Consider the following 17500-nt stretch of genomic DNA (forward strand, 5'->3'; position numbering starts at 1 on the left):
ATCAGAGAGAAGATCCCGCCTACCTGTTCTTGAGGCAGAAGCGGTATTGGATGAGCAGAGTGATGCAGAAGAAGACCACGCCCTGAACAGCCATGGCGAACAGGTTCTTCCCGACCATGTCCCAGGCCAGTGGAGAACGGAACCGGTTCTCACCTGCAGAACCCCAGAGAACATCACGGAACGCTTAACAAAGTGGGCTAACCAGGACCAAGTTACATCTAAAGTTACAGGGTCCCCTCACACTCCCGGTGAAAAAGAAACCTTCATATTGTCTATGTCTCAAGGATCAAGCATCATCTGTGTGTGTGGAGTATGGTTCAAATAGACGCTGCGTCTGCAGGCGTCTGTGGCGGCTCAGTAGACGTACCAAAGCGCTCCAGCGCGTCCGACATGGCCTGGTTCTTCACCATGTCGATGAGGCCGCGGCCCAGGCAGAAGTGGGGGAAGATGAGGAACACGTTCTTCAGGATGTCATTGATGCCGCCCACCTCCTGGAACACGGCAAGAACATGTCAAGAAGTGTGGGCAACTGTGTGACGTTTACAATTCATTGAATCAATTATTTCCTCAAAACTAGGACTGTAGACTAATTAAAGCGTCTATAGGTTATTACACTGTAGACTAATTAAAGAGAGTATAGGTTATTACACTGTAGACTAATTGAAGAGAGTATAAGTTATTACACTGTAGAGTAATTAAAGAGTCTATAGTTATTACACTGTAGACTAATTAAAGAGAGTCTATAGGTTATTACACCAGGACCGTACACTAATTAAAGAGAGTCTATAGGTTATTACATTGCTGCCGAACAGCTCCAGCACGAAGGTGGAGACACTGCCGTTGATGCCGATGAGGATGTTGACGCTGGTCAGGACCACGTAGGCGGTGCTGGGGATCTTAAAGAAGAAAGAGGCCGGGTACATCAGGGGAGTGATGGCCCACCTGGAGACACAGGGACACAGCGCAGCATGCGTCAGCAGAGGTATCCTGAGCATCTTGCATTACCAAACAAGCATCAGCACAAGTTATAACAGGTTAAGGGACCTTAAGGCACGCTAAACACACTTAACCAGGCGTTTCTAAAGGATTAAACCGGTTATGGCATGGTAATCGAGATGAAGCCGATTAGGGCCCGTTGATCCAGGTGAAGCAGGTTCTGGACGTGTTCCTCACCCGTAGAACAGCAGCAGCAGAGCAAGTACCGGCAGGTTGGTGGAGGACACGTAGGCCTCTTGTTGGAAGCACACGAATATAAGGATGACCAGCGTGGCGGGGACCACGTAGTTACACTGGAACGGAGAACAGAGGGCTGGGGTCTTACACACATGCAAACAAAGGACATTGCTAGCTTTTAAGGTTAAGGTTGTTTCTTTTGGCCCTAAAAACACGCCAAATGAGTAACCCCTCCCCACCCTGTATGGCCTCTTTGGGGTCTCACCATGTCCCAGATGAAGTTCGCCACCCAGTAGAGGACGGGCTGCACCCCGCTGATGAACTGCATGTGCTTGGCCTTGTTCACCCTCTCCTGGATCAGGAACACCACGAAGCTGGCCGGCACGAAGGACATGGCGAAGATCACACAGATGGACACCAGGACGTCCACCGACGTGGTCATCCTGAGGGGGGAGAGCGGGGAGACATAGCACTAAGGGTCAACGCCAGAGACACCCAATACATAGACGAGTACATCTGGAGTGTTGGAATGATTTAATCCAAATTGTATGTTGGAAGGGTTTAATCCACAGCATTTAGAGTGGATTTACTACTTCTTCTGGATAACAAGCAGGTAGTAAGGAGGTACAGTAAGTATTTAGAGTGGATTTACTGCTTACTCCTTCTGGATAACCAGCAGGAAGTAAGGAAAGGGTGTACAGGTGCATGGCGGGGGACTCACAGGGCGGCCTGGGACACCTGCTCCTTGGTCAGGTTGAGGGGGTGGTTGAAGGCGGTGATGCCGTAGTGGGCGGGGTTCTTCCCCTGGGGCAGGCTGGCGCGCAGGATCCCGTTGTTCATCACGTTGAGGAAGGAGCCCATACTGTGCCATCCCTTGTTGTTGAACCAGATCTACAACAGGAGCAGGAGGAGGAGGAGGAGGAGGAGGAGGAGGAGGGGCAGGAGGAGGAGGAGGAGGGGCAGGAGGAGGACAGGGAAGACAAAGAGGGGAAGCTCAGATTCCTATTCTGCGGTCTAAGCAAGAGTTGTATACACCTGTGTGTGTGTGTGTGTGTGTGTGCGTGTTTGTGTTTGTTTGTGTGTGTGTGTGTGTGTGTGTATGAGTGGAAGTGAGTGTTTGTGTGTGTGCGTGTGTGTGTACATTTGTGCATTTGTGTGTGTTTGTTTGTGTGCGTGTGTGTATGAGTGGAAGTGAGTGTGAGTGTTTGTGTGTGCGTGTGGGTGAGTGTGTGCGTGAGTATTCACCTTAACATTATTTTTAGTGTCCAGACCCTGGATGAAGCTGGACAGACTGCGGAAGAACCGGTCAGCAGAGGTTCCCTGGGGAGAGACGTAGAATAGTGAGGCTACATGATGCTAGGTGATGCCACATCAGGATGCATAATGCTAGGTGGAGCTACATAATGCTTGGTGGGGCTACATGATGCTAGGTGGTGCAACATGATGCAAAAGACCAATAGGTGGCGCTGCATGATGCTAGGTGGGGCTTTATGATACAACCTGATTCTAGGTGTCGATACATGTTGAAAGGTAGTGTTACATGATGCTAGGTTGTGCTAAATGATGCTAGGTGGTGATACATGAAGCTTGTAGATGCTTCAGGATTCTACATGATGCTAGGTGATGTTATATGATTCTAAATTATGCTAGGTGGTGACACATGTAACGAGGTGGGTATTCAGGAGGCTAGGTGGTGCTTCATGATGCTGGGTGAGGCTAGGTGGAGCTAGCTAGACTCACCCTCTCCAGGCGGAAGCGTCTCCTGAGCTGGGCCACAGCCTCGTCCACGTCATCGCTGGGGGGGAGGTACTGGGCGCTCCTTGCACCCAATGAGAAGCCACCGTACCTGCAGGAGCAAGCTCAGTTAATACCAACCGGGAAGGAGTGATCAGAGCACCTCAGATATGCAGTAAAAACAGGAGACCGTTTTGGAGCAGTGGAAACCTACCTGAACTCATTCACCCAGAGCTTGTTCTTCAAGCTGCGGGGAAACAAAGACCAACGTTAGTTAGATTGATAGTTCAACGATGAGATTTAGGTGGTGCAGAAGTGGAGGAGGGGGTAAAGGAGGAGGAGGAGGAGGTGATAAAGGAGGAGTAGGTCCTGAAGGAGGATGAGAAGGAGGAGGAGGAGGTGTTGGAGGAGTAGGAGAAGAGGAGGTGAAAGAGGGGGTGAAGGTGGAGGTGGTGACTGACCTCTTGCTGATGATCTGGGCGTAGGTCTTGACCAGGTAGTCGGAGACGTTCCTCCCCGTCAGGTTCTGCAGCGTGTCCGTCCCAGTGACCCTTAGCTGGAACCAAATGGTGACGTCAGACTGCTGTGTGTCTGTGTTATACAGTGTGTGTTTGTGTGTTTAACAGTGTGTGTGTGTGTTGAGCAGTGTGTTTGTATGTTTGTTATACAGTATGTGTGTGCTGTGTACCTCAGGGGGGGGCAGTCCCCCTGCTCCGGCGGGACACTCGGGCAGCATTTTCTTCTGTCCATCACAGGAACACTGGCAGAGGGGGGAGGGGTGGTCCATGGTCCAGTTCCCATTCTCCAACATGTCCCGCACAGAGGCCGTTACGTCAGGCAACGACCAATCCTCTTCCAGCACTGCACACGCCGCATCCCTGCAACCGATAGCAGTGCTCCGTTATCACCTGTCATTGTTGCTAGGATTGAACTGTCGACTGTGTTGTTGTGATGTGAAGCTCTGAACTCAACGCTCAGATCTCCCTCGACTCATAGAGTGAGACAGACAGAGAGTGAAGAGAGACCCGATAATATGGGATGATGCTATTGGCACAACAGGAGCGCCGTCTCACCGCAACGGTTCTCCCTCCATGCAGCGCGTCCCGAAGCCAGGGTTGTCCATCAGCGCCCCCTGCAGTCTGCTGGCGTGGAGGTCCTCTGGAGCGTCGTTACTGGAGAGCACAGCAGAGTGTGTTACAGTACAGTAGACCACAGTAGGGTACAGTAGAGTATGTTACAGTATATTATAGTACAGTTGAATACAGTAGAGCGTGTTACAGTACAGTAGACCACAGTAGAGTATGTTACGGTATATTATAGTACAGTAGAGCAGGCCTTTTGGAGAATACTAGAGGTAGGTAGGTATATTGGGTTGGTGGTAGTGAGGTAGGGAGGTAGGTACCAAGCGAAGGTGAACCCTATAGGGAGAAAGGTAGGTAGGAAGCTAGCTAAGTGGGTAGGAAGCTAGCTAGGTGGGTAGGATTGTAGCTAGTGAGTGCTGGGTAGTTAGGGGGTACCTGATGAAAGTGAACTGTTCTTCGTACATCCCCGGGTCCAGAGCCAGGCTCGGGTACTTTCCAAACGGAGGCACGATCAGACTGAAGACCAGTGCAACACACACAAACACAGCAGGCAGAACAATCTGGAAAAACAAGAGGAAACTCATCGATTAACAACCCATCGGTCCAAAAACGTCACCAATGCTCACTGTTTAAGAACCCAACTGTCTGAAAATATCACCAAAACTGGTTTAGAACCAAACTATCTAGAAACTGCACCACCTAACTCACCACTAACCAACTGAATATTTTGCAAAGAGTTGGCTTTACCTGGGCGAAGAATCCTTTGCGGGAGCGTCGGGCGTACAGGAAGCGTTTCCATAGTAATGCCACAAACTGCTGCCTCTTCAGCGTCCAACCTTTGACTTGGAAAGACCCCTTCCCATCGGCCCCTCCCAGCCAATCCGTCTCGCGAGATTCTGGAGAGCATATATTCATACATTTATCATTTGTTCAGTAACATCAACACAATGCAGCAGTGCATGCTGGGTTGCGTAGTTCTTCGTTGCTCACCTTCGGAGTCGTTGAATTCAAAGTCATCCTCTGTGAAGGGCTTCAAGCAGCTCTGGTGGTCTCCGAACGCGTGGCGCCGGCGGGATCGAGTGGGCAACACACCGTCGGCTGTGGATGACCAAAACAGAGCATCGTGTTAAGCTTGGGATTTTAGCTGATCAATTTTAGGCATTAGCTGCTAACAGTTAAATAATAGCAATTTGCCCCATTCAATATAAGCCATTAGACATCAGCAATAAGCTGTTAGCTATTAGCTCTTAGCTATCAGTGGTTAATATTTGTTGTTAGCTGCTTGCTGTTAGTTAAAAAGTGTCAGCTATTGGCTCATGTGCAAATCAAGGTTTACAACATGACATGAACCTCGATGTTAAGAACTTAATCATAGCAAGAGCATTGAAAGTAACTGTTGCCAACCTGAGAGTTCTGCAGCGTCTACGCCGCTGTCCTCAGCCACCTTGAGGAAGATCTGTAAAGGAGATGGAGAGGAAACAAGGAGCTCCATAAAACTGAACAAGTTGTTTTGACACTGATCTCAGGACCAACAAGAAGATTTCTGATGCCGACTTCCAGCTCTCCACCCTCCCTCCCTCCCTCCTGTCACCTCCCTCCCTCCCTGCTCACCTCCTCCAGGGTGGTGTCGGAGATGCCGTAGCTGGAGATGCCGAGGTAGGAGAGGCGGTCGTCGATCTCGTGGAAGAGCTCCACAAAGGCGCCGTCCTTGGCCGACTGGTGGGGCAGCACGTAGGTGAGCTCGTGTCCCAGGTCCTCCACAAGCCGCGCCTCGGGGACGTGCTTGAAGATCACGTTGGAGATCAGGGACACGTCTGGGGAGCCCAAGAGAGGAGAGGTCAGAGGAGAACCAGGGCTTGTTTCAGTACTGATTCATCCTTCCTCATCGCTCTTCCTAAGGTCCAAGTACATACAACTGGGAGAGCTTCTGGAACCTTTTTATCCTGAGCAGTTGCATTTAGTATTTTTGTATCTTGTATGTATTTTCCTTTATAGCAGCGCCCCCACACGCACCATGACACATTCCCGAGGGGGTTAGTGAGTTGTTGACCTACCGATGGTGGTGGTTTCGCTCTCTGGTTCACTGCCCAGCCCGGCGTCAGAGCTGCTCTCCGACACGCTGTCGTCCTTCTTCTTGCTGTAGGACACGGTGCTGGCGGAGTTGCGGCAGGACTGCAGCGGCAGGTCGCAGTCCCTCTTCACCAGGGTCAGGTAGTAGCCTGTCCCCAGCTGGGTCTTCAGGAACAGGGAGGAGCCCACGCAGCACAGCTTCCCGTGGGAGATGATGGCGATGCGGTCGCCCAGGATGTCGGCCTCGTCCATGTGGTGCGTGGACAGGATGATTGTGCGGCCTGGGAGGAGGGGGAGAGGAGGGGTGAGGGGGGTTGTGCAGTCATGGGAGGGCTGCGCCTTTGGGACGAGACATTAAGGTGCACCCAGGGGCTTCATCTAGTAGCTAAAGATCCCAAGGCAATGGAAGGGTGCTGACCCTAGTGTCCTGGCTCCTTACCGACCTCCTAAGTATCCCTTAGATACACTGAAGTACTGCCCATCGTACATAAACTTAAAAAGAAGCGACCCTATATCCTGTGAGACTGACAGACAGCGGTGGCCACGGAGACGCCCTGAGCTGTGTGTTGGTCTTACCCTGTCGGTACTTCAGCAGCAGGTCCCAGATGCCCCTGCGGGCGTACGGGTCCACCCCGGCGGTCGGCTCGTCCAGGATCACGACCTTTGACCCCCCGACGAAGGCCAGGGCCACGGACAGCTTCCTCTGCATCCCACCTGGACGCCACAAACACAGAGAACAATGTTGGTGAGCTCATTATTATCACCGGTGTGTCGTTGTTGCGTTGGATTGTGTTACTGTTGTTGTTGTTGTATTATTGTTGTTCTGTTGGGGTGTTGTTGTGGTGGGGGAAGGCCCACTGACCCGAGAGGGTGCTAGTGCGTGACTGGCGTTTGTGGGGCAGGCCCATGTCGTTGACGATCTGCTCCATCTCCGCCTTCACCTTGTCCTCCGACAGGCCCTTCAGACGGGCGTAGAACCAGATGTGCTCCTCCACCGTCAGCCTACACCAGACCAATCCAAACGATCACAGAGGGGGTGGTGTGAGGTATGAAGACGATTAATACTATGATATTTAAAATGAGGTGTCTAGACTGATCTGAGGGTCTAGACCTGAGCCTAGCCTCAGCGTCCAGACCAGAGTACAGATTGAGGTGTGTGAATGCCTACATGCTGAACAGGACGTTGTGCTGGGGACAGACCCCCAGGTTCTGGCGAATGCTGCTGAGTTCGGTGCGTATGTCCTTCCCCATGATGTAGGCGGTGCCAGAGGTGGGCGGGAACAGGCCGGTCAGGATCGACCTATCAGGGAGAGGACAAGAACACAGTGGGCCAATCAGAATTGAAGATCAGTGCTGCTTAATTTCAGAATCAATGACTAAACATTGACCATTGGACAACGCCTTTGTGGGAGTTCAGTATCCAGGTCTTACATGGTGGTGGTCTTGCCGGCTCCATTGTGTCCCAGGAAGGAGGTGATGTGTCCTTCGTAGAAGCCCAGCGTCAGCCCGTCCACGGCCAGCTTGTTGCCATGGTTATACACCTTCACCAGGTTCTTGATGTACACGCCCGGCTCGATGTGCGACGGCTCCTCCTCCACGCACACGGCTGAGGGAGACGCAAAACATGCTCGTCACCATGGAAACCTCACCCATCGTCAAGGGCTTTCTAGTACGTCGCCGCTGATGACAGTTTGATTTGGGTCCGCCAAGTAAAACAAATCCACCCCGTGATTTGGAGTCAACCGCGGGTGTTTGATGCCTAGAGGTACACCGAGTTACCCTTTTTGGAACTGGACTCATGTATTCTACCACTCAGGTCATGACCCCTTGGGCCCTGCCTACCTTCGGCGTTGCCGTGGTCGCCCTCAGAGCCGGCGACGTTGGTGTTCTGCTTCTCTCCACACCAGTAGGTTCTGGTGAAGGGGAAGTACCAGGGTCTGGGGATGCCGTACATGCCTGTGCAGGAAACAAGCATTACATTACAACCAGCTCTGCTCCCTATGGAGAGATATTCAACAACACAGGTATGATAGTCTAATACAGGTCCTATCACTATCCCCAATCCTGAAGCCAACCCCTACCCAAGCCCTAATGCTTATCCTCACCCTAACCCCAACACCTAACCCTAATCATAGCCAACCCTAATCCTAAACATAATCCTAGACCCAACCCTAAACCTAAACCTAATCCTAACCCAATCCTTATCCTAACTCTCGCCTCAACCATAACCCCCCCCCCAGCCCCAACCCTGTCCGGGTCGGTCCCCAGATGAAAGCCCTCCTCACCGGGGAAGACGGCCTCGATGTACCAGGTGAGGAGCCCGTAGAGCACGGCGTCGGCCATCATGATGCACATGGAGGTGGTGATGTTGTAGCTGTCCTCCTCCAGGGGGCTGTTCAGCAGGTTGGACCAGTGGATGCCCACGCCCTGCTCCTCGAATAGCGCAAAGTACTCACAGCCGAAGCCGAACGCCACCGGGGAGAGGACGCTCTGGAGGGGGGAGGCGGAGGGGGTTAATGGCTGGTACTGATCATTAACTTAAACAACATTGGTGAGGTCAGAGGGATCTGAGTGTAAGGTGGTCAGATTGATCTGAGTGTGAGGAGGTCAGACAAGAGTGAACTCTAGTGAAGGTTCCCAGCATCCCCTTATGCAGATCAGCTGACCCCAGAGTGGGGCCCTCTCCCCAAGTGGGGCCCCCCTGAGCCGCGGTGCGGTGGGTCTACGTACCACCAGGACCTTGGCGGTATAGCTGACGTAGTCCTGCCAGGCCACACACAGTACGTAGGGCAGGTAGTGCATGAAGTAGATGATGCCCCCGCACGCCGCCGCCAGGTTGGCGCGGGAGAACAGCGTGCTGATGAGGAAGCACTGCATGATGGTCACCACGGCGTAGCACGACAGGAACAGGAAGATGACCCCCGGGTCGCTGTAGGGCAGCAGGTTCCCCATCTTGGGAGGGAGAGGGAGGACAGAGTCAACATCTGTTTGTTTGCATAAGTGTGTGTGTGTGTGTGAGTGAGTGAGTGAGTGAGTGAGTGAGTGAGTGAGTGAGTGAGTGAGTGAGTGAGTGAGTGAGTGAGTGAGTGAGTGAGTGAGTGAGTGAGTGAGTGAGTGAGTGAGTGAGTGAGTGAGTGAGTGAGTGAGTGAGTGAGTGTGTGTGTGTGTTACCTTGAGCAGGACCACCAGCAGCGCGGCGCTGACCAGCAGGGGGATGAGGCTGCTGATGAACCAGCTGAGCCACAGGGTGCCGTTGTCCAATCCCATGATCCGCATGGTCTCCTTAAGCCGTGCCTCCTTCTCGTAGACCACGCCCTTAATGATGATGGCCACCGAGTACATCCAGGCCAGGGTCATGAACAGGGGCATGGAGCGACTCATCACACGCAGGAAGCTGGGGGAGGGAGAGAGAGAGAGAGAGAGAGAGAGAGAGAGAGAGAGAGAGAGAGAGAGAGGTAAATAAGGAACACAAACTTTCTTTCCATCCATTTCTCTCAAACAGAATCTTGAAAGTGGGGTCTAGTAGGGTAGGGTTTAGTAGGGTAGGGAACTAGTAGGGTAGGGTTAAGTAGGGTAGGGAACTAGTAGGGTAGGGTTTAGGTAGTAGAAGGGGTCTAGTAAGGTAGGGTATGGTAGGGTAGGGTCTAGTAGGGTAGGGTCTAGCAGGGTAGGGAACTAGTAGGGTAGGGTCTAGTAGGGCAGGGAACTAGTAGGGTAGGGTTTAGTAGGGTAGGGAACTAGTAGGGTAGGGTTAAGTAGGGTAGGGAACTAGTAGGGTAGGGTTTAGGTAGTAGAAGGGGTCTATTAAGGTAGGGTCTAGTAGGGTAGGGTCTAGAAGGGTAGGGAACTAGTAGGGTAGGGTCTAGTAGGGTAGGGAACAAGTAGGGTAGGATTTAGGTAGTAGAAGGGGTCTATTAAGGTAGGGTCTAGTAGGGTAGGGTCTAGGAGGGTAGGGTCTAGTAGGGTAGGGTATATTAAGGTAGGGTCTAGTAGGGTAGGGTCTAGGAGGGTAGGGTCTAGTAGGTTAGGGTCTAGTAGTCTAGGTAGTAGAAGGGGGTCTTACACGTCGTCTACGAAGCAGGGGTAGGGCATCTGCTGGATGTAGACGCCGGTCTTCTCCTTGGACCCGGTGACGGCCCGGATGATGCCTTGCTCAATGACGTCCTGCAGGTAGGAGAACCCCCCCCAGATGTAGCGCAGGTCCTCAAAGGGGTCCGCCCTGGGACCAGGGTCCCAGTACCTATAGACCAGGAGCGCACGTTAGTATAACAGTAGTACAACAGTCATACTACCCTTCTATTATAGAGTAGTTGGTTGTTCTGTGGCAACCACATCCATCTCACCCGTCCTTGATCTTATTGGTGCGCTCCACGTTGTCGATGTCCATGCGGATCTTGTAGTTGACATTGGCGGGCAGGTCTGAAGCGTTGCCGTGGGCGATGTCGGGAAACACGATGCCCGCCCAGAACTTCTGGTTGCTAAGGAGACCCATGGACTTGTTGACCAGCCGCTCCTCGTTAGCAACAGGCTCCAGCTTGTCCAGGTTCACACACTGGGGGAGGGGGCAAGAAGGGGGGGGGGGGATTAGGTAGGGTAGAGGGAGGGGGGAGAGAAAGTTCAGCATCTCACAAGGGATTAACCACAGAAGGAGCTGGAATAATACTAGCGCATCAAGTATTATAAGCATAACATGTAACATTTCTCCGTCTGAGTCCCGCCAACAGACCCTGGGCCTGTACACAACACCGTACACCGTACACTGTACACAACACCTTCTGCTTGTCCACAACAAGGCCTCGTCTACAGTTCAGGCCTGGTTGATGTCATGGTGCTACGGAATCCAAAGCGACATTAAGGCCATGCCGGCGTGCCTATAATGCTGAGGAAGGTCTTTGTCCTGGTTGGATGGTTTTCCCAGTGACCCTGTGTAATCTAGTCGGTCAGACGGTTGCATAGAAGATTGTAAACAGGAGGTTGTAATGGATTTGATCGGGAGCCGTCAAACGGTCTCGCTCTTTTGAAGAAGCGTGACCGTTTGGATGTATTTGTTTGGATTTGTTTATTTCATTAAAATGTGGATTCCCTGCTTTCTGATTGTTGAAACACACCCTTTGTTTATGACAAAAGTCGAGTTGCTTGTATTGAATGATACATGTTCAAGGCACACACACACACACACATAGCCGCACACACACACACATAGCCGCACACACACACAGGCTCTCACCTCCATGAAGCGGGAGATGGTGAGGATGGCCTGGTCAGTCTCGTTGAAGACCTCCCTCCAGGTGTAGCCCCCCGCCCGTTTTGCTCCCTCCCCCACCTCCTCTGCCGTCTTGGACAGGAAGTGGGACACGTCCTCCACGGTCCACTGGGTGTCGCCCAGGCGATTGTTGAAGAACGCCGCGCTTGCGTTGTTCTGGAGCAGCGTCTGGTGGGAGAGGAATCAGTATCGTGTTATTACCAGCAGAGGGCAGTGTTCTCTATGTGAGGATGCAGTACTGTTTTGCCACCAGCAGAGAGCAGTGTTCTCTATGTGAAGATGCACTACCATTATATCACCCGCAAAGGACGGTTGTTGTTGTATCTGTTGAGTCAGCCCAAGACTGAAGAGTTGTAGTTACGATGTTTGTTCTCCATAAAGTACGGGTAATCCTTACTATGTGTTTTTTCTTTGTTAAGTTGATTTTCATTCATCAAACAGGAGATCCCTTTGACATCGGCCTGCGGCATGCGGACCTACCCGGACCATGTCCATCTCGCTGCTGTTCTCCAGGAAGTTCAACACCTTGGGTTTCATCTCCTCCCACATGCCCCCCAGGTCCCTCAGCACCCCCAGCTCCTGGAAGGTCTTGTTTACCTGCACACAAACACACACACACACACACACACACACACGCACACACACACCATCATATGAAATGATGTCATGTAATATATTGTAATGGATGTAAACATAATGTCACAGTGTAAATGTAATGTAATGTAACTCGAATATTATGTAACTTTAATATAATGTAACTATGATGTAACGCAACTAAAATGTAACTATAATGTTACTATAATGTAAGCTAACTTAAATGTAACAAAAATGTAACTATAATGTTATGTAACTAAAATGTAACTATTCTGTTACTATAATGTAATGTAACTCTAATGTAACTATAATGTCCCTATACTGTAGCTATAATGAAACAACAGTGAACGTACCTCGTGTATGATGCGCTGTGTAGCGGGCGTGTCGGGGGTGTACAGGATCTTTCCCATCAGCAGCGGTTTCAGAGCTCTCCAGATCATCCTGGAGATCGGGCTGGCCTCCAGAGTCTTCATCAGACTGTTACAATAGGGGGCTGCACACAACACACACACATTAGTATACACGCAACACACAGATTATAATACACACAACACACAACCATAATAATACACCCAACACACAGCCATTATAATACACCCAACACACAACCATTATAATACACCCAACACACAACCATAATAATACACCCAACACACAACCATTATAATACACGCCAACACACAACCATTATAATACACCCAACACACAACCATTATAATACACACCAACACACAACCATTATAATACACACCAACACACAACCATTATAATACACCCAACACACAACCATTATAATACACCCAACACAAAACCATTATAATACACGCCAACACACAACCATTATAATACACACCAACACACAACCATTATAATACACCCAACCATTATGATACACGCCAACACACAACCATTATAATACACACCAACACACAACCATTATAATACACCCAACACACAACCATTATAATACACCCAACACACAACCATTATAATACACACCAACACACTCAACCATGATAGTGTCACAGTAGGGGGCACACCAATACTGCACACCAACACACACGCTCGTTGACCCCCCACACCTGTAACGTGTGAGGGGCCGTTGAGGTCAGCTAGGTCACGACGAGGTCACACTCGCCCCAATGAGGTCACACTCACTGGAGGTGTTGTCGTAGGCGGTGGTGGGCTCGTTGTCGCTGTCGTTGCCATGGTGACCGAACAGGGCCTTGTAGTTGTTGTCCTCGTACCAGTTGAGGGACTTGATCTGCAGGCCGCCCCCCTCAGGGTGACCGCACACGATGCGGGACACGGCCTGGTAGACCAGCCCGGGGGAGCCCTGGGGCAGGGGGGAGCTCAGGTACTGCACCTCCTGACGGAGGTCCCGCCAGCTGTCCATACTGGCCAGCTGGGGGGGGGGGGGGGGGGGGGGGGGGGGGGGAGACAGAAGGGGGAGAGAAAGAGAGAGGGAGAGGGGGGGATGGGGCAGGGATAAAGGGAGACAGAGAGACAGAGATAGGGGGGATGGGGGGGGGGGGGGAATGAGAGAGAGACAGAGAGGGGGGAAAGGAAGAGAGACAGGTTTTATGTTGATACTGCTATATATTCCAATTGTGTTAATATTTTATATTCATTTTATAGTGGTTCTGTATTGTGCTATCAATTATAACTATATTGTTGGAGTATGGTAATATGATCTCCATTCAAGTTTTCTTTGGTTCATCTTCACTCACTAGTAGCCGTGCTAATGCTATGCCAATGCTGTTGTACAGTTTCCAAGGCTACTGTAGTATTTCCTGAGTTTATGGTGCATTTATCTCAGGAACACTTAGCTTCTGAGATAAAGTGGCTACCGTTCTCTGCGCTATCTCCCTGTGTGTGTGTGTGTGTGTGTGTGTGTGTGTGTGTGTGTGTGTGTGTGTGTGTGTGTGTGTGTGTGTTTGTGCATGTGTGTGCATGATTCAGTTCAGACAACGGGGACCTGGTAGGATAGCAGAGTAACACAGTAACAGAACTTAATGTCCCCTGCAGCTGAAATAGCTGACAGGCTGCTGGAATATTATGTGGTGATAATCACAGACCCGGGTTTGAAACAGTCACCAGGCACTCACCCCAGGGCAAGTTTCATGTGAAATAATTTGCATGGTTGAGTCAGCTGGGTGGACAACTGCCCCCACAATAACCTGGCAAACCAGGCTCAACCAGCCGGTTAACCTAGAGTAACACCATGCACGAGAGAGAGAGAGAGAGAGAGAGAGAGAGAGAGAGAGAGAGAGAGAGAAAAGAGAGAGAGAGAGAGAAAAGAGAGACAGAGAGACAGAGAGAGAGAGAGAGAGAGAGAGAGAAAAGAGAGACAGAGAGACAGAGAGACAAAGAGAGAATGATAGAGAGAGAGAGAGAGAGAGAGAGAGACAAAGAGAGAATGATAGAGAGAGAGAGAGAGAGAGAGAGAGACATAGATAGAGACAACGAGAGAATGAGAAAGAGAGAGAAACAGAGGGGGAGACAGAGAGACAGATAGAGAGAGAACCCCGGTTCCCATCATATCAACTAATCACATGCTTCTCTCTTCCTTTGCGTGTGTTATTGTGAGTGTGAGCGTGTGTTTGTGTGTGCTAGTGTTTGGGTGTGTTTGTGTGGGCTGAATGTGTTAGTGAGTGTGTGTGTGTGTGTTTGGGTGTGTGGGAACAGGGTTGACCGATAGTAACCCGTCTCTTCTCTAATGACACATTAAGAAGTACGTCTGCTTAACAAGTACACCTGCTGGTGTGTGTCTATGTGCTCCTGCCAGACAGTATTTTGTGTTACAGAACATGTCCTTGAAGGCAAGACTTTAACAAACACACACTGACACACACACACACACACACACACACGCATGCACACAGATATACACGAACACAGATATACACGCACACACGCAGACAGAAAGACTGGAATGCGGAACACAATGCCCGAGAATAACCTGCGTTCTCTGAGCTTGGAGGTTACTCTAGTTCAAAGCCTCTCTCTCTTCCTCTCCCTCTTCCTGTCTCTCTCCGTCTGACTCTCTCTCTCTCTCTCTCTCTCTCTCTTTCTTCATAGGATGCCACAGCAAACCAACAAATCCTGACCACACGTCAGTAGGTTCTTTCTTTAAATGCTGTGCTTCCTTTGTTTGTCGGGTCATTTGTGGTGATATAAAACAGGTCAGGATTGGATGATGGAAAGTAATAATCTTTGGTTTGCCTTTTATTTGTCACAATGATAAGCATGAGTTAATGAGCACTTGGGTTTTGTTTCATCACTGCTGAATAGTTTAGCCTTAGCCGCTATCGCCGGCTAATGCTAAGTCTAACCCTGGGAGGTGTTCTTTCATCTTGAGGTGACCCCCAGATGAAAGCACCCCTTTCTCAGCAGGGAGAATCAGAGACTTTAATCAGCCCCTCCCCCGTGTCACTCAAAGAAGCGCCGTGCTAATTGAAGATTAGCAGATAGCGGTTAGCTGGGTTAACCATTTTAGCGCCTTGGTAACAGCTGAACGTGGAGATTATTCCGAACCCTGCTGCCAATAAACACCTTGATCTACTTAGGGGAAGAAAGACGGGTAGACAGGTAGACCTACAGACACACACAGGCAGACAGACAGGCAGACAGACGGATAGACATTGAAACACCGACAGGAACAAATATAGATGGACGGATTGACAGACAGAAAACAGGACGGACAGGCATGAGAGTATTGGTATAAGTGAATGGTGTGTAATTATTAGAAGCCGTTAATCGCGTCAGGATTGGTCTTAACGAGTGCTTAACGAGTTCCTCTGGTTATTGATCACTCCTGGAAGGAAGACTAGACAAGCAGGATCTTAGTGACAACCGTCCCCCACAACAAGCACCTGGTAAACGGCCTGGATGCTTGCTGCAGGGGAAGGGAATGTGGCCGCAGTACTCTGCACCACCAGTGGGTGGCAAACCCCTTCCCGAGATGTCCCTGTGTGAGATCACCTCAGACGGACCAAAGACAAACCAAATGAACTTGGCCTGTCTGAGGCTGTGACATCATCACTGAGGCACATTCCTGAAGTTTCAGACTCAAACAACCAATATGTTCAACATTGCATCAGCAATGTTGAACATATTTAGGATTGTGTGAGTGTCCGTGGGTTGCGTTTGTGTGTATGTGTGTGTGTGTGTCTTTACCTCCACAGCCAGTGATCCTAGGCTCTCCAGAAGGCTGTCCGTTGCCAGGGAAACGTCCTGTACCACCTTGGGGTCCGACCTCACATCCTTCTGGAATGGAGACGTTATTACAGTTCATATTAAGTAGTCATAGCACTGGGGACAATGTCTTTGTGTGTATATGTCTCTGTCTGCCTGTCTGTGTGTCGTGTGTGTATATGACAAATATATCTCACCGAGACCCCGGCGCACACGCACACACGCACGCACGCAGGCATGCAGGAACACATGCACACACAACACACAACACACTGAGGAATGGTTGAGGCCAGCTGAAGTGCAGAGGAACGCGGTGTTGACACTAGAAATCCACCAGAGCCATCCCTTCCTCCCTGACCTGTTGTTGTAGCCCCCCCCCCCCCCCCCACCCTCTGAGGGTCAGAATAATATCAGTGTTCCCAGAGTTCAGTGGCGACAGCACCTAGCGTGGCTGAGACTCCTGCTACGTTGCATATTAGCAATGAAGTATGTCAGCTAACTTCAGCTCCCAAAACAAAGGATCATGGGATCTTTTGCCATGATTTTCAAATGGATGAGACTGAAACCACAAGGCAGACGGATAGACAGGCACACAGATAGACACACAGACAGACAGAGATAGACAGATAGACAGACAGACAGACAACCACTTCAGAAAGACAACATAGACAGACAGAGAGGCACACATTAAAACTGACAGACAGGTCAACGTACCCTGATCGGTTTGAGGAAGTCCAGGTTGGATAGGAAGTGACTCTGGGCGCTGTCCAGCCAGTTGCTTGAGGAGTTGCAGATGATTTCCTGTGTGAGTTGGGACACGTTGCCGTCAGCGATGTGGACGAACTCCTCCAGGGACGTGGCGTTGCACAGGTCCCGCAGGTGGAAGCCGAACCCTTTGGTCAGCACCTGGCGGGCAGAACTCATGTTTACATTGAAATTCAAAACAAGCTTTATTGGTATGGGAAATACTCTCAGTGCCCTGTGCTCAGATATGGGAAGCACGACGCTCAGTGAAGGGCCAGAACTTTGGCAGCTTTAGGTAACAGGAAAACACGAAGCGTGTGCACGTCTCCCCGGGACATAGTGTGGTCAACTTCCCCCTTTGTTGACCACACAATGGTCAACAATAAAGGTCCTTTTTGCGGGATGTAACCACAGCCCCTAAATGTTGTTCTACGTCTGATCCCAAAGTGGACGTCGGGGAACAGCTCCACGGGGATACTACTGACAGAGGATGGAGATCTGAGGATCTTCTAGCAATATTGAGGAGGACCCACTAGGAGTGACTCTGTAAGTGTGTGCATGTGTGTGTGTGTGTGTGTGTGTGTGTGTGTGTGTGTCTGTGTAACTCAACTTAATGAGTTAGTAGCAGTTAAATAACTGTTGG

General features: G+C 50.5%; 1 protein-coding gene across 1 annotated transcript in view; it reads right to left on the reverse strand.

Moving 5' to 3' along the window:
* LOC307070912 (phospholipid-transporting ATPase ABCA1-like) overlaps nucleotides 1-17500 on the reverse strand; it is a 36954-nt gene that overhangs the window by 5749 nt on the left and 13705 nt on the right. The window contains exons 7-40 of the mRNA XM_079729668.1: nucleotides 16828-17019; nucleotides 16096-16185; nucleotides 13075-13321; nucleotides 12270-12409; nucleotides 11803-11919; nucleotides 11287-11490; nucleotides 10403-10611; nucleotides 10123-10299; nucleotides 9231-9453; nucleotides 8790-9011; nucleotides 8345-8549; nucleotides 7902-8015; nucleotides 7491-7665; nucleotides 7228-7359; nucleotides 6922-7061; nucleotides 6636-6773; nucleotides 6044-6340; nucleotides 5601-5803; nucleotides 5394-5445; nucleotides 4980-5087; nucleotides 4737-4885; nucleotides 4425-4549; nucleotides 3981-4079; nucleotides 3596-3785; nucleotides 3369-3463; nucleotides 3122-3154; nucleotides 2914-3019; nucleotides 2419-2493; nucleotides 1895-2064; nucleotides 1439-1616; nucleotides 1174-1289; nucleotides 798-942; nucleotides 368-491; nucleotides 24-153 (exon numbers count right to left, since the gene is read on the reverse strand). Of these exons, the coding sequence (XP_079585794.1) occupies nucleotides 24-153; nucleotides 368-491; nucleotides 798-942; nucleotides 1174-1289; nucleotides 1439-1616; nucleotides 1895-2064; nucleotides 2419-2493; nucleotides 2914-3019; nucleotides 3122-3154; nucleotides 3369-3463; nucleotides 3596-3785; nucleotides 3981-4079; nucleotides 4425-4549; nucleotides 4737-4885; nucleotides 4980-5087; nucleotides 5394-5445; nucleotides 5601-5803; nucleotides 6044-6340; nucleotides 6636-6773; nucleotides 6922-7061; nucleotides 7228-7359; nucleotides 7491-7665; nucleotides 7902-8015; nucleotides 8345-8549; nucleotides 8790-9011; nucleotides 9231-9453; nucleotides 10123-10299; nucleotides 10403-10611; nucleotides 11287-11490; nucleotides 11803-11919; nucleotides 12270-12409; nucleotides 13075-13321; nucleotides 16096-16185; nucleotides 16828-17019 (5120 nt within the window). The remainder of the gene's footprint in view (nucleotides 1-23; nucleotides 154-367; nucleotides 492-797; nucleotides 943-1173; nucleotides 1290-1438; nucleotides 1617-1894; nucleotides 2065-2418; nucleotides 2494-2913; nucleotides 3020-3121; nucleotides 3155-3368; nucleotides 3464-3595; nucleotides 3786-3980; nucleotides 4080-4424; nucleotides 4550-4736; nucleotides 4886-4979; nucleotides 5088-5393; nucleotides 5446-5600; nucleotides 5804-6043; nucleotides 6341-6635; nucleotides 6774-6921; nucleotides 7062-7227; nucleotides 7360-7490; nucleotides 7666-7901; nucleotides 8016-8344; nucleotides 8550-8789; nucleotides 9012-9230; nucleotides 9454-10122; nucleotides 10300-10402; nucleotides 10612-11286; nucleotides 11491-11802; nucleotides 11920-12269; nucleotides 12410-13074; nucleotides 13322-16095; nucleotides 16186-16827; nucleotides 17020-17500) is intronic.

The sequence above is a fragment of the Pollachius pollachius genome (genome assembly GCF_949987615.1).
Source record: "Pollachius pollachius genome assembly, chromosome: 2".
NCBI lineage: Eukaryota > Metazoa > Chordata > Actinopteri > Gadiformes > Gadidae > Pollachius > Pollachius pollachius.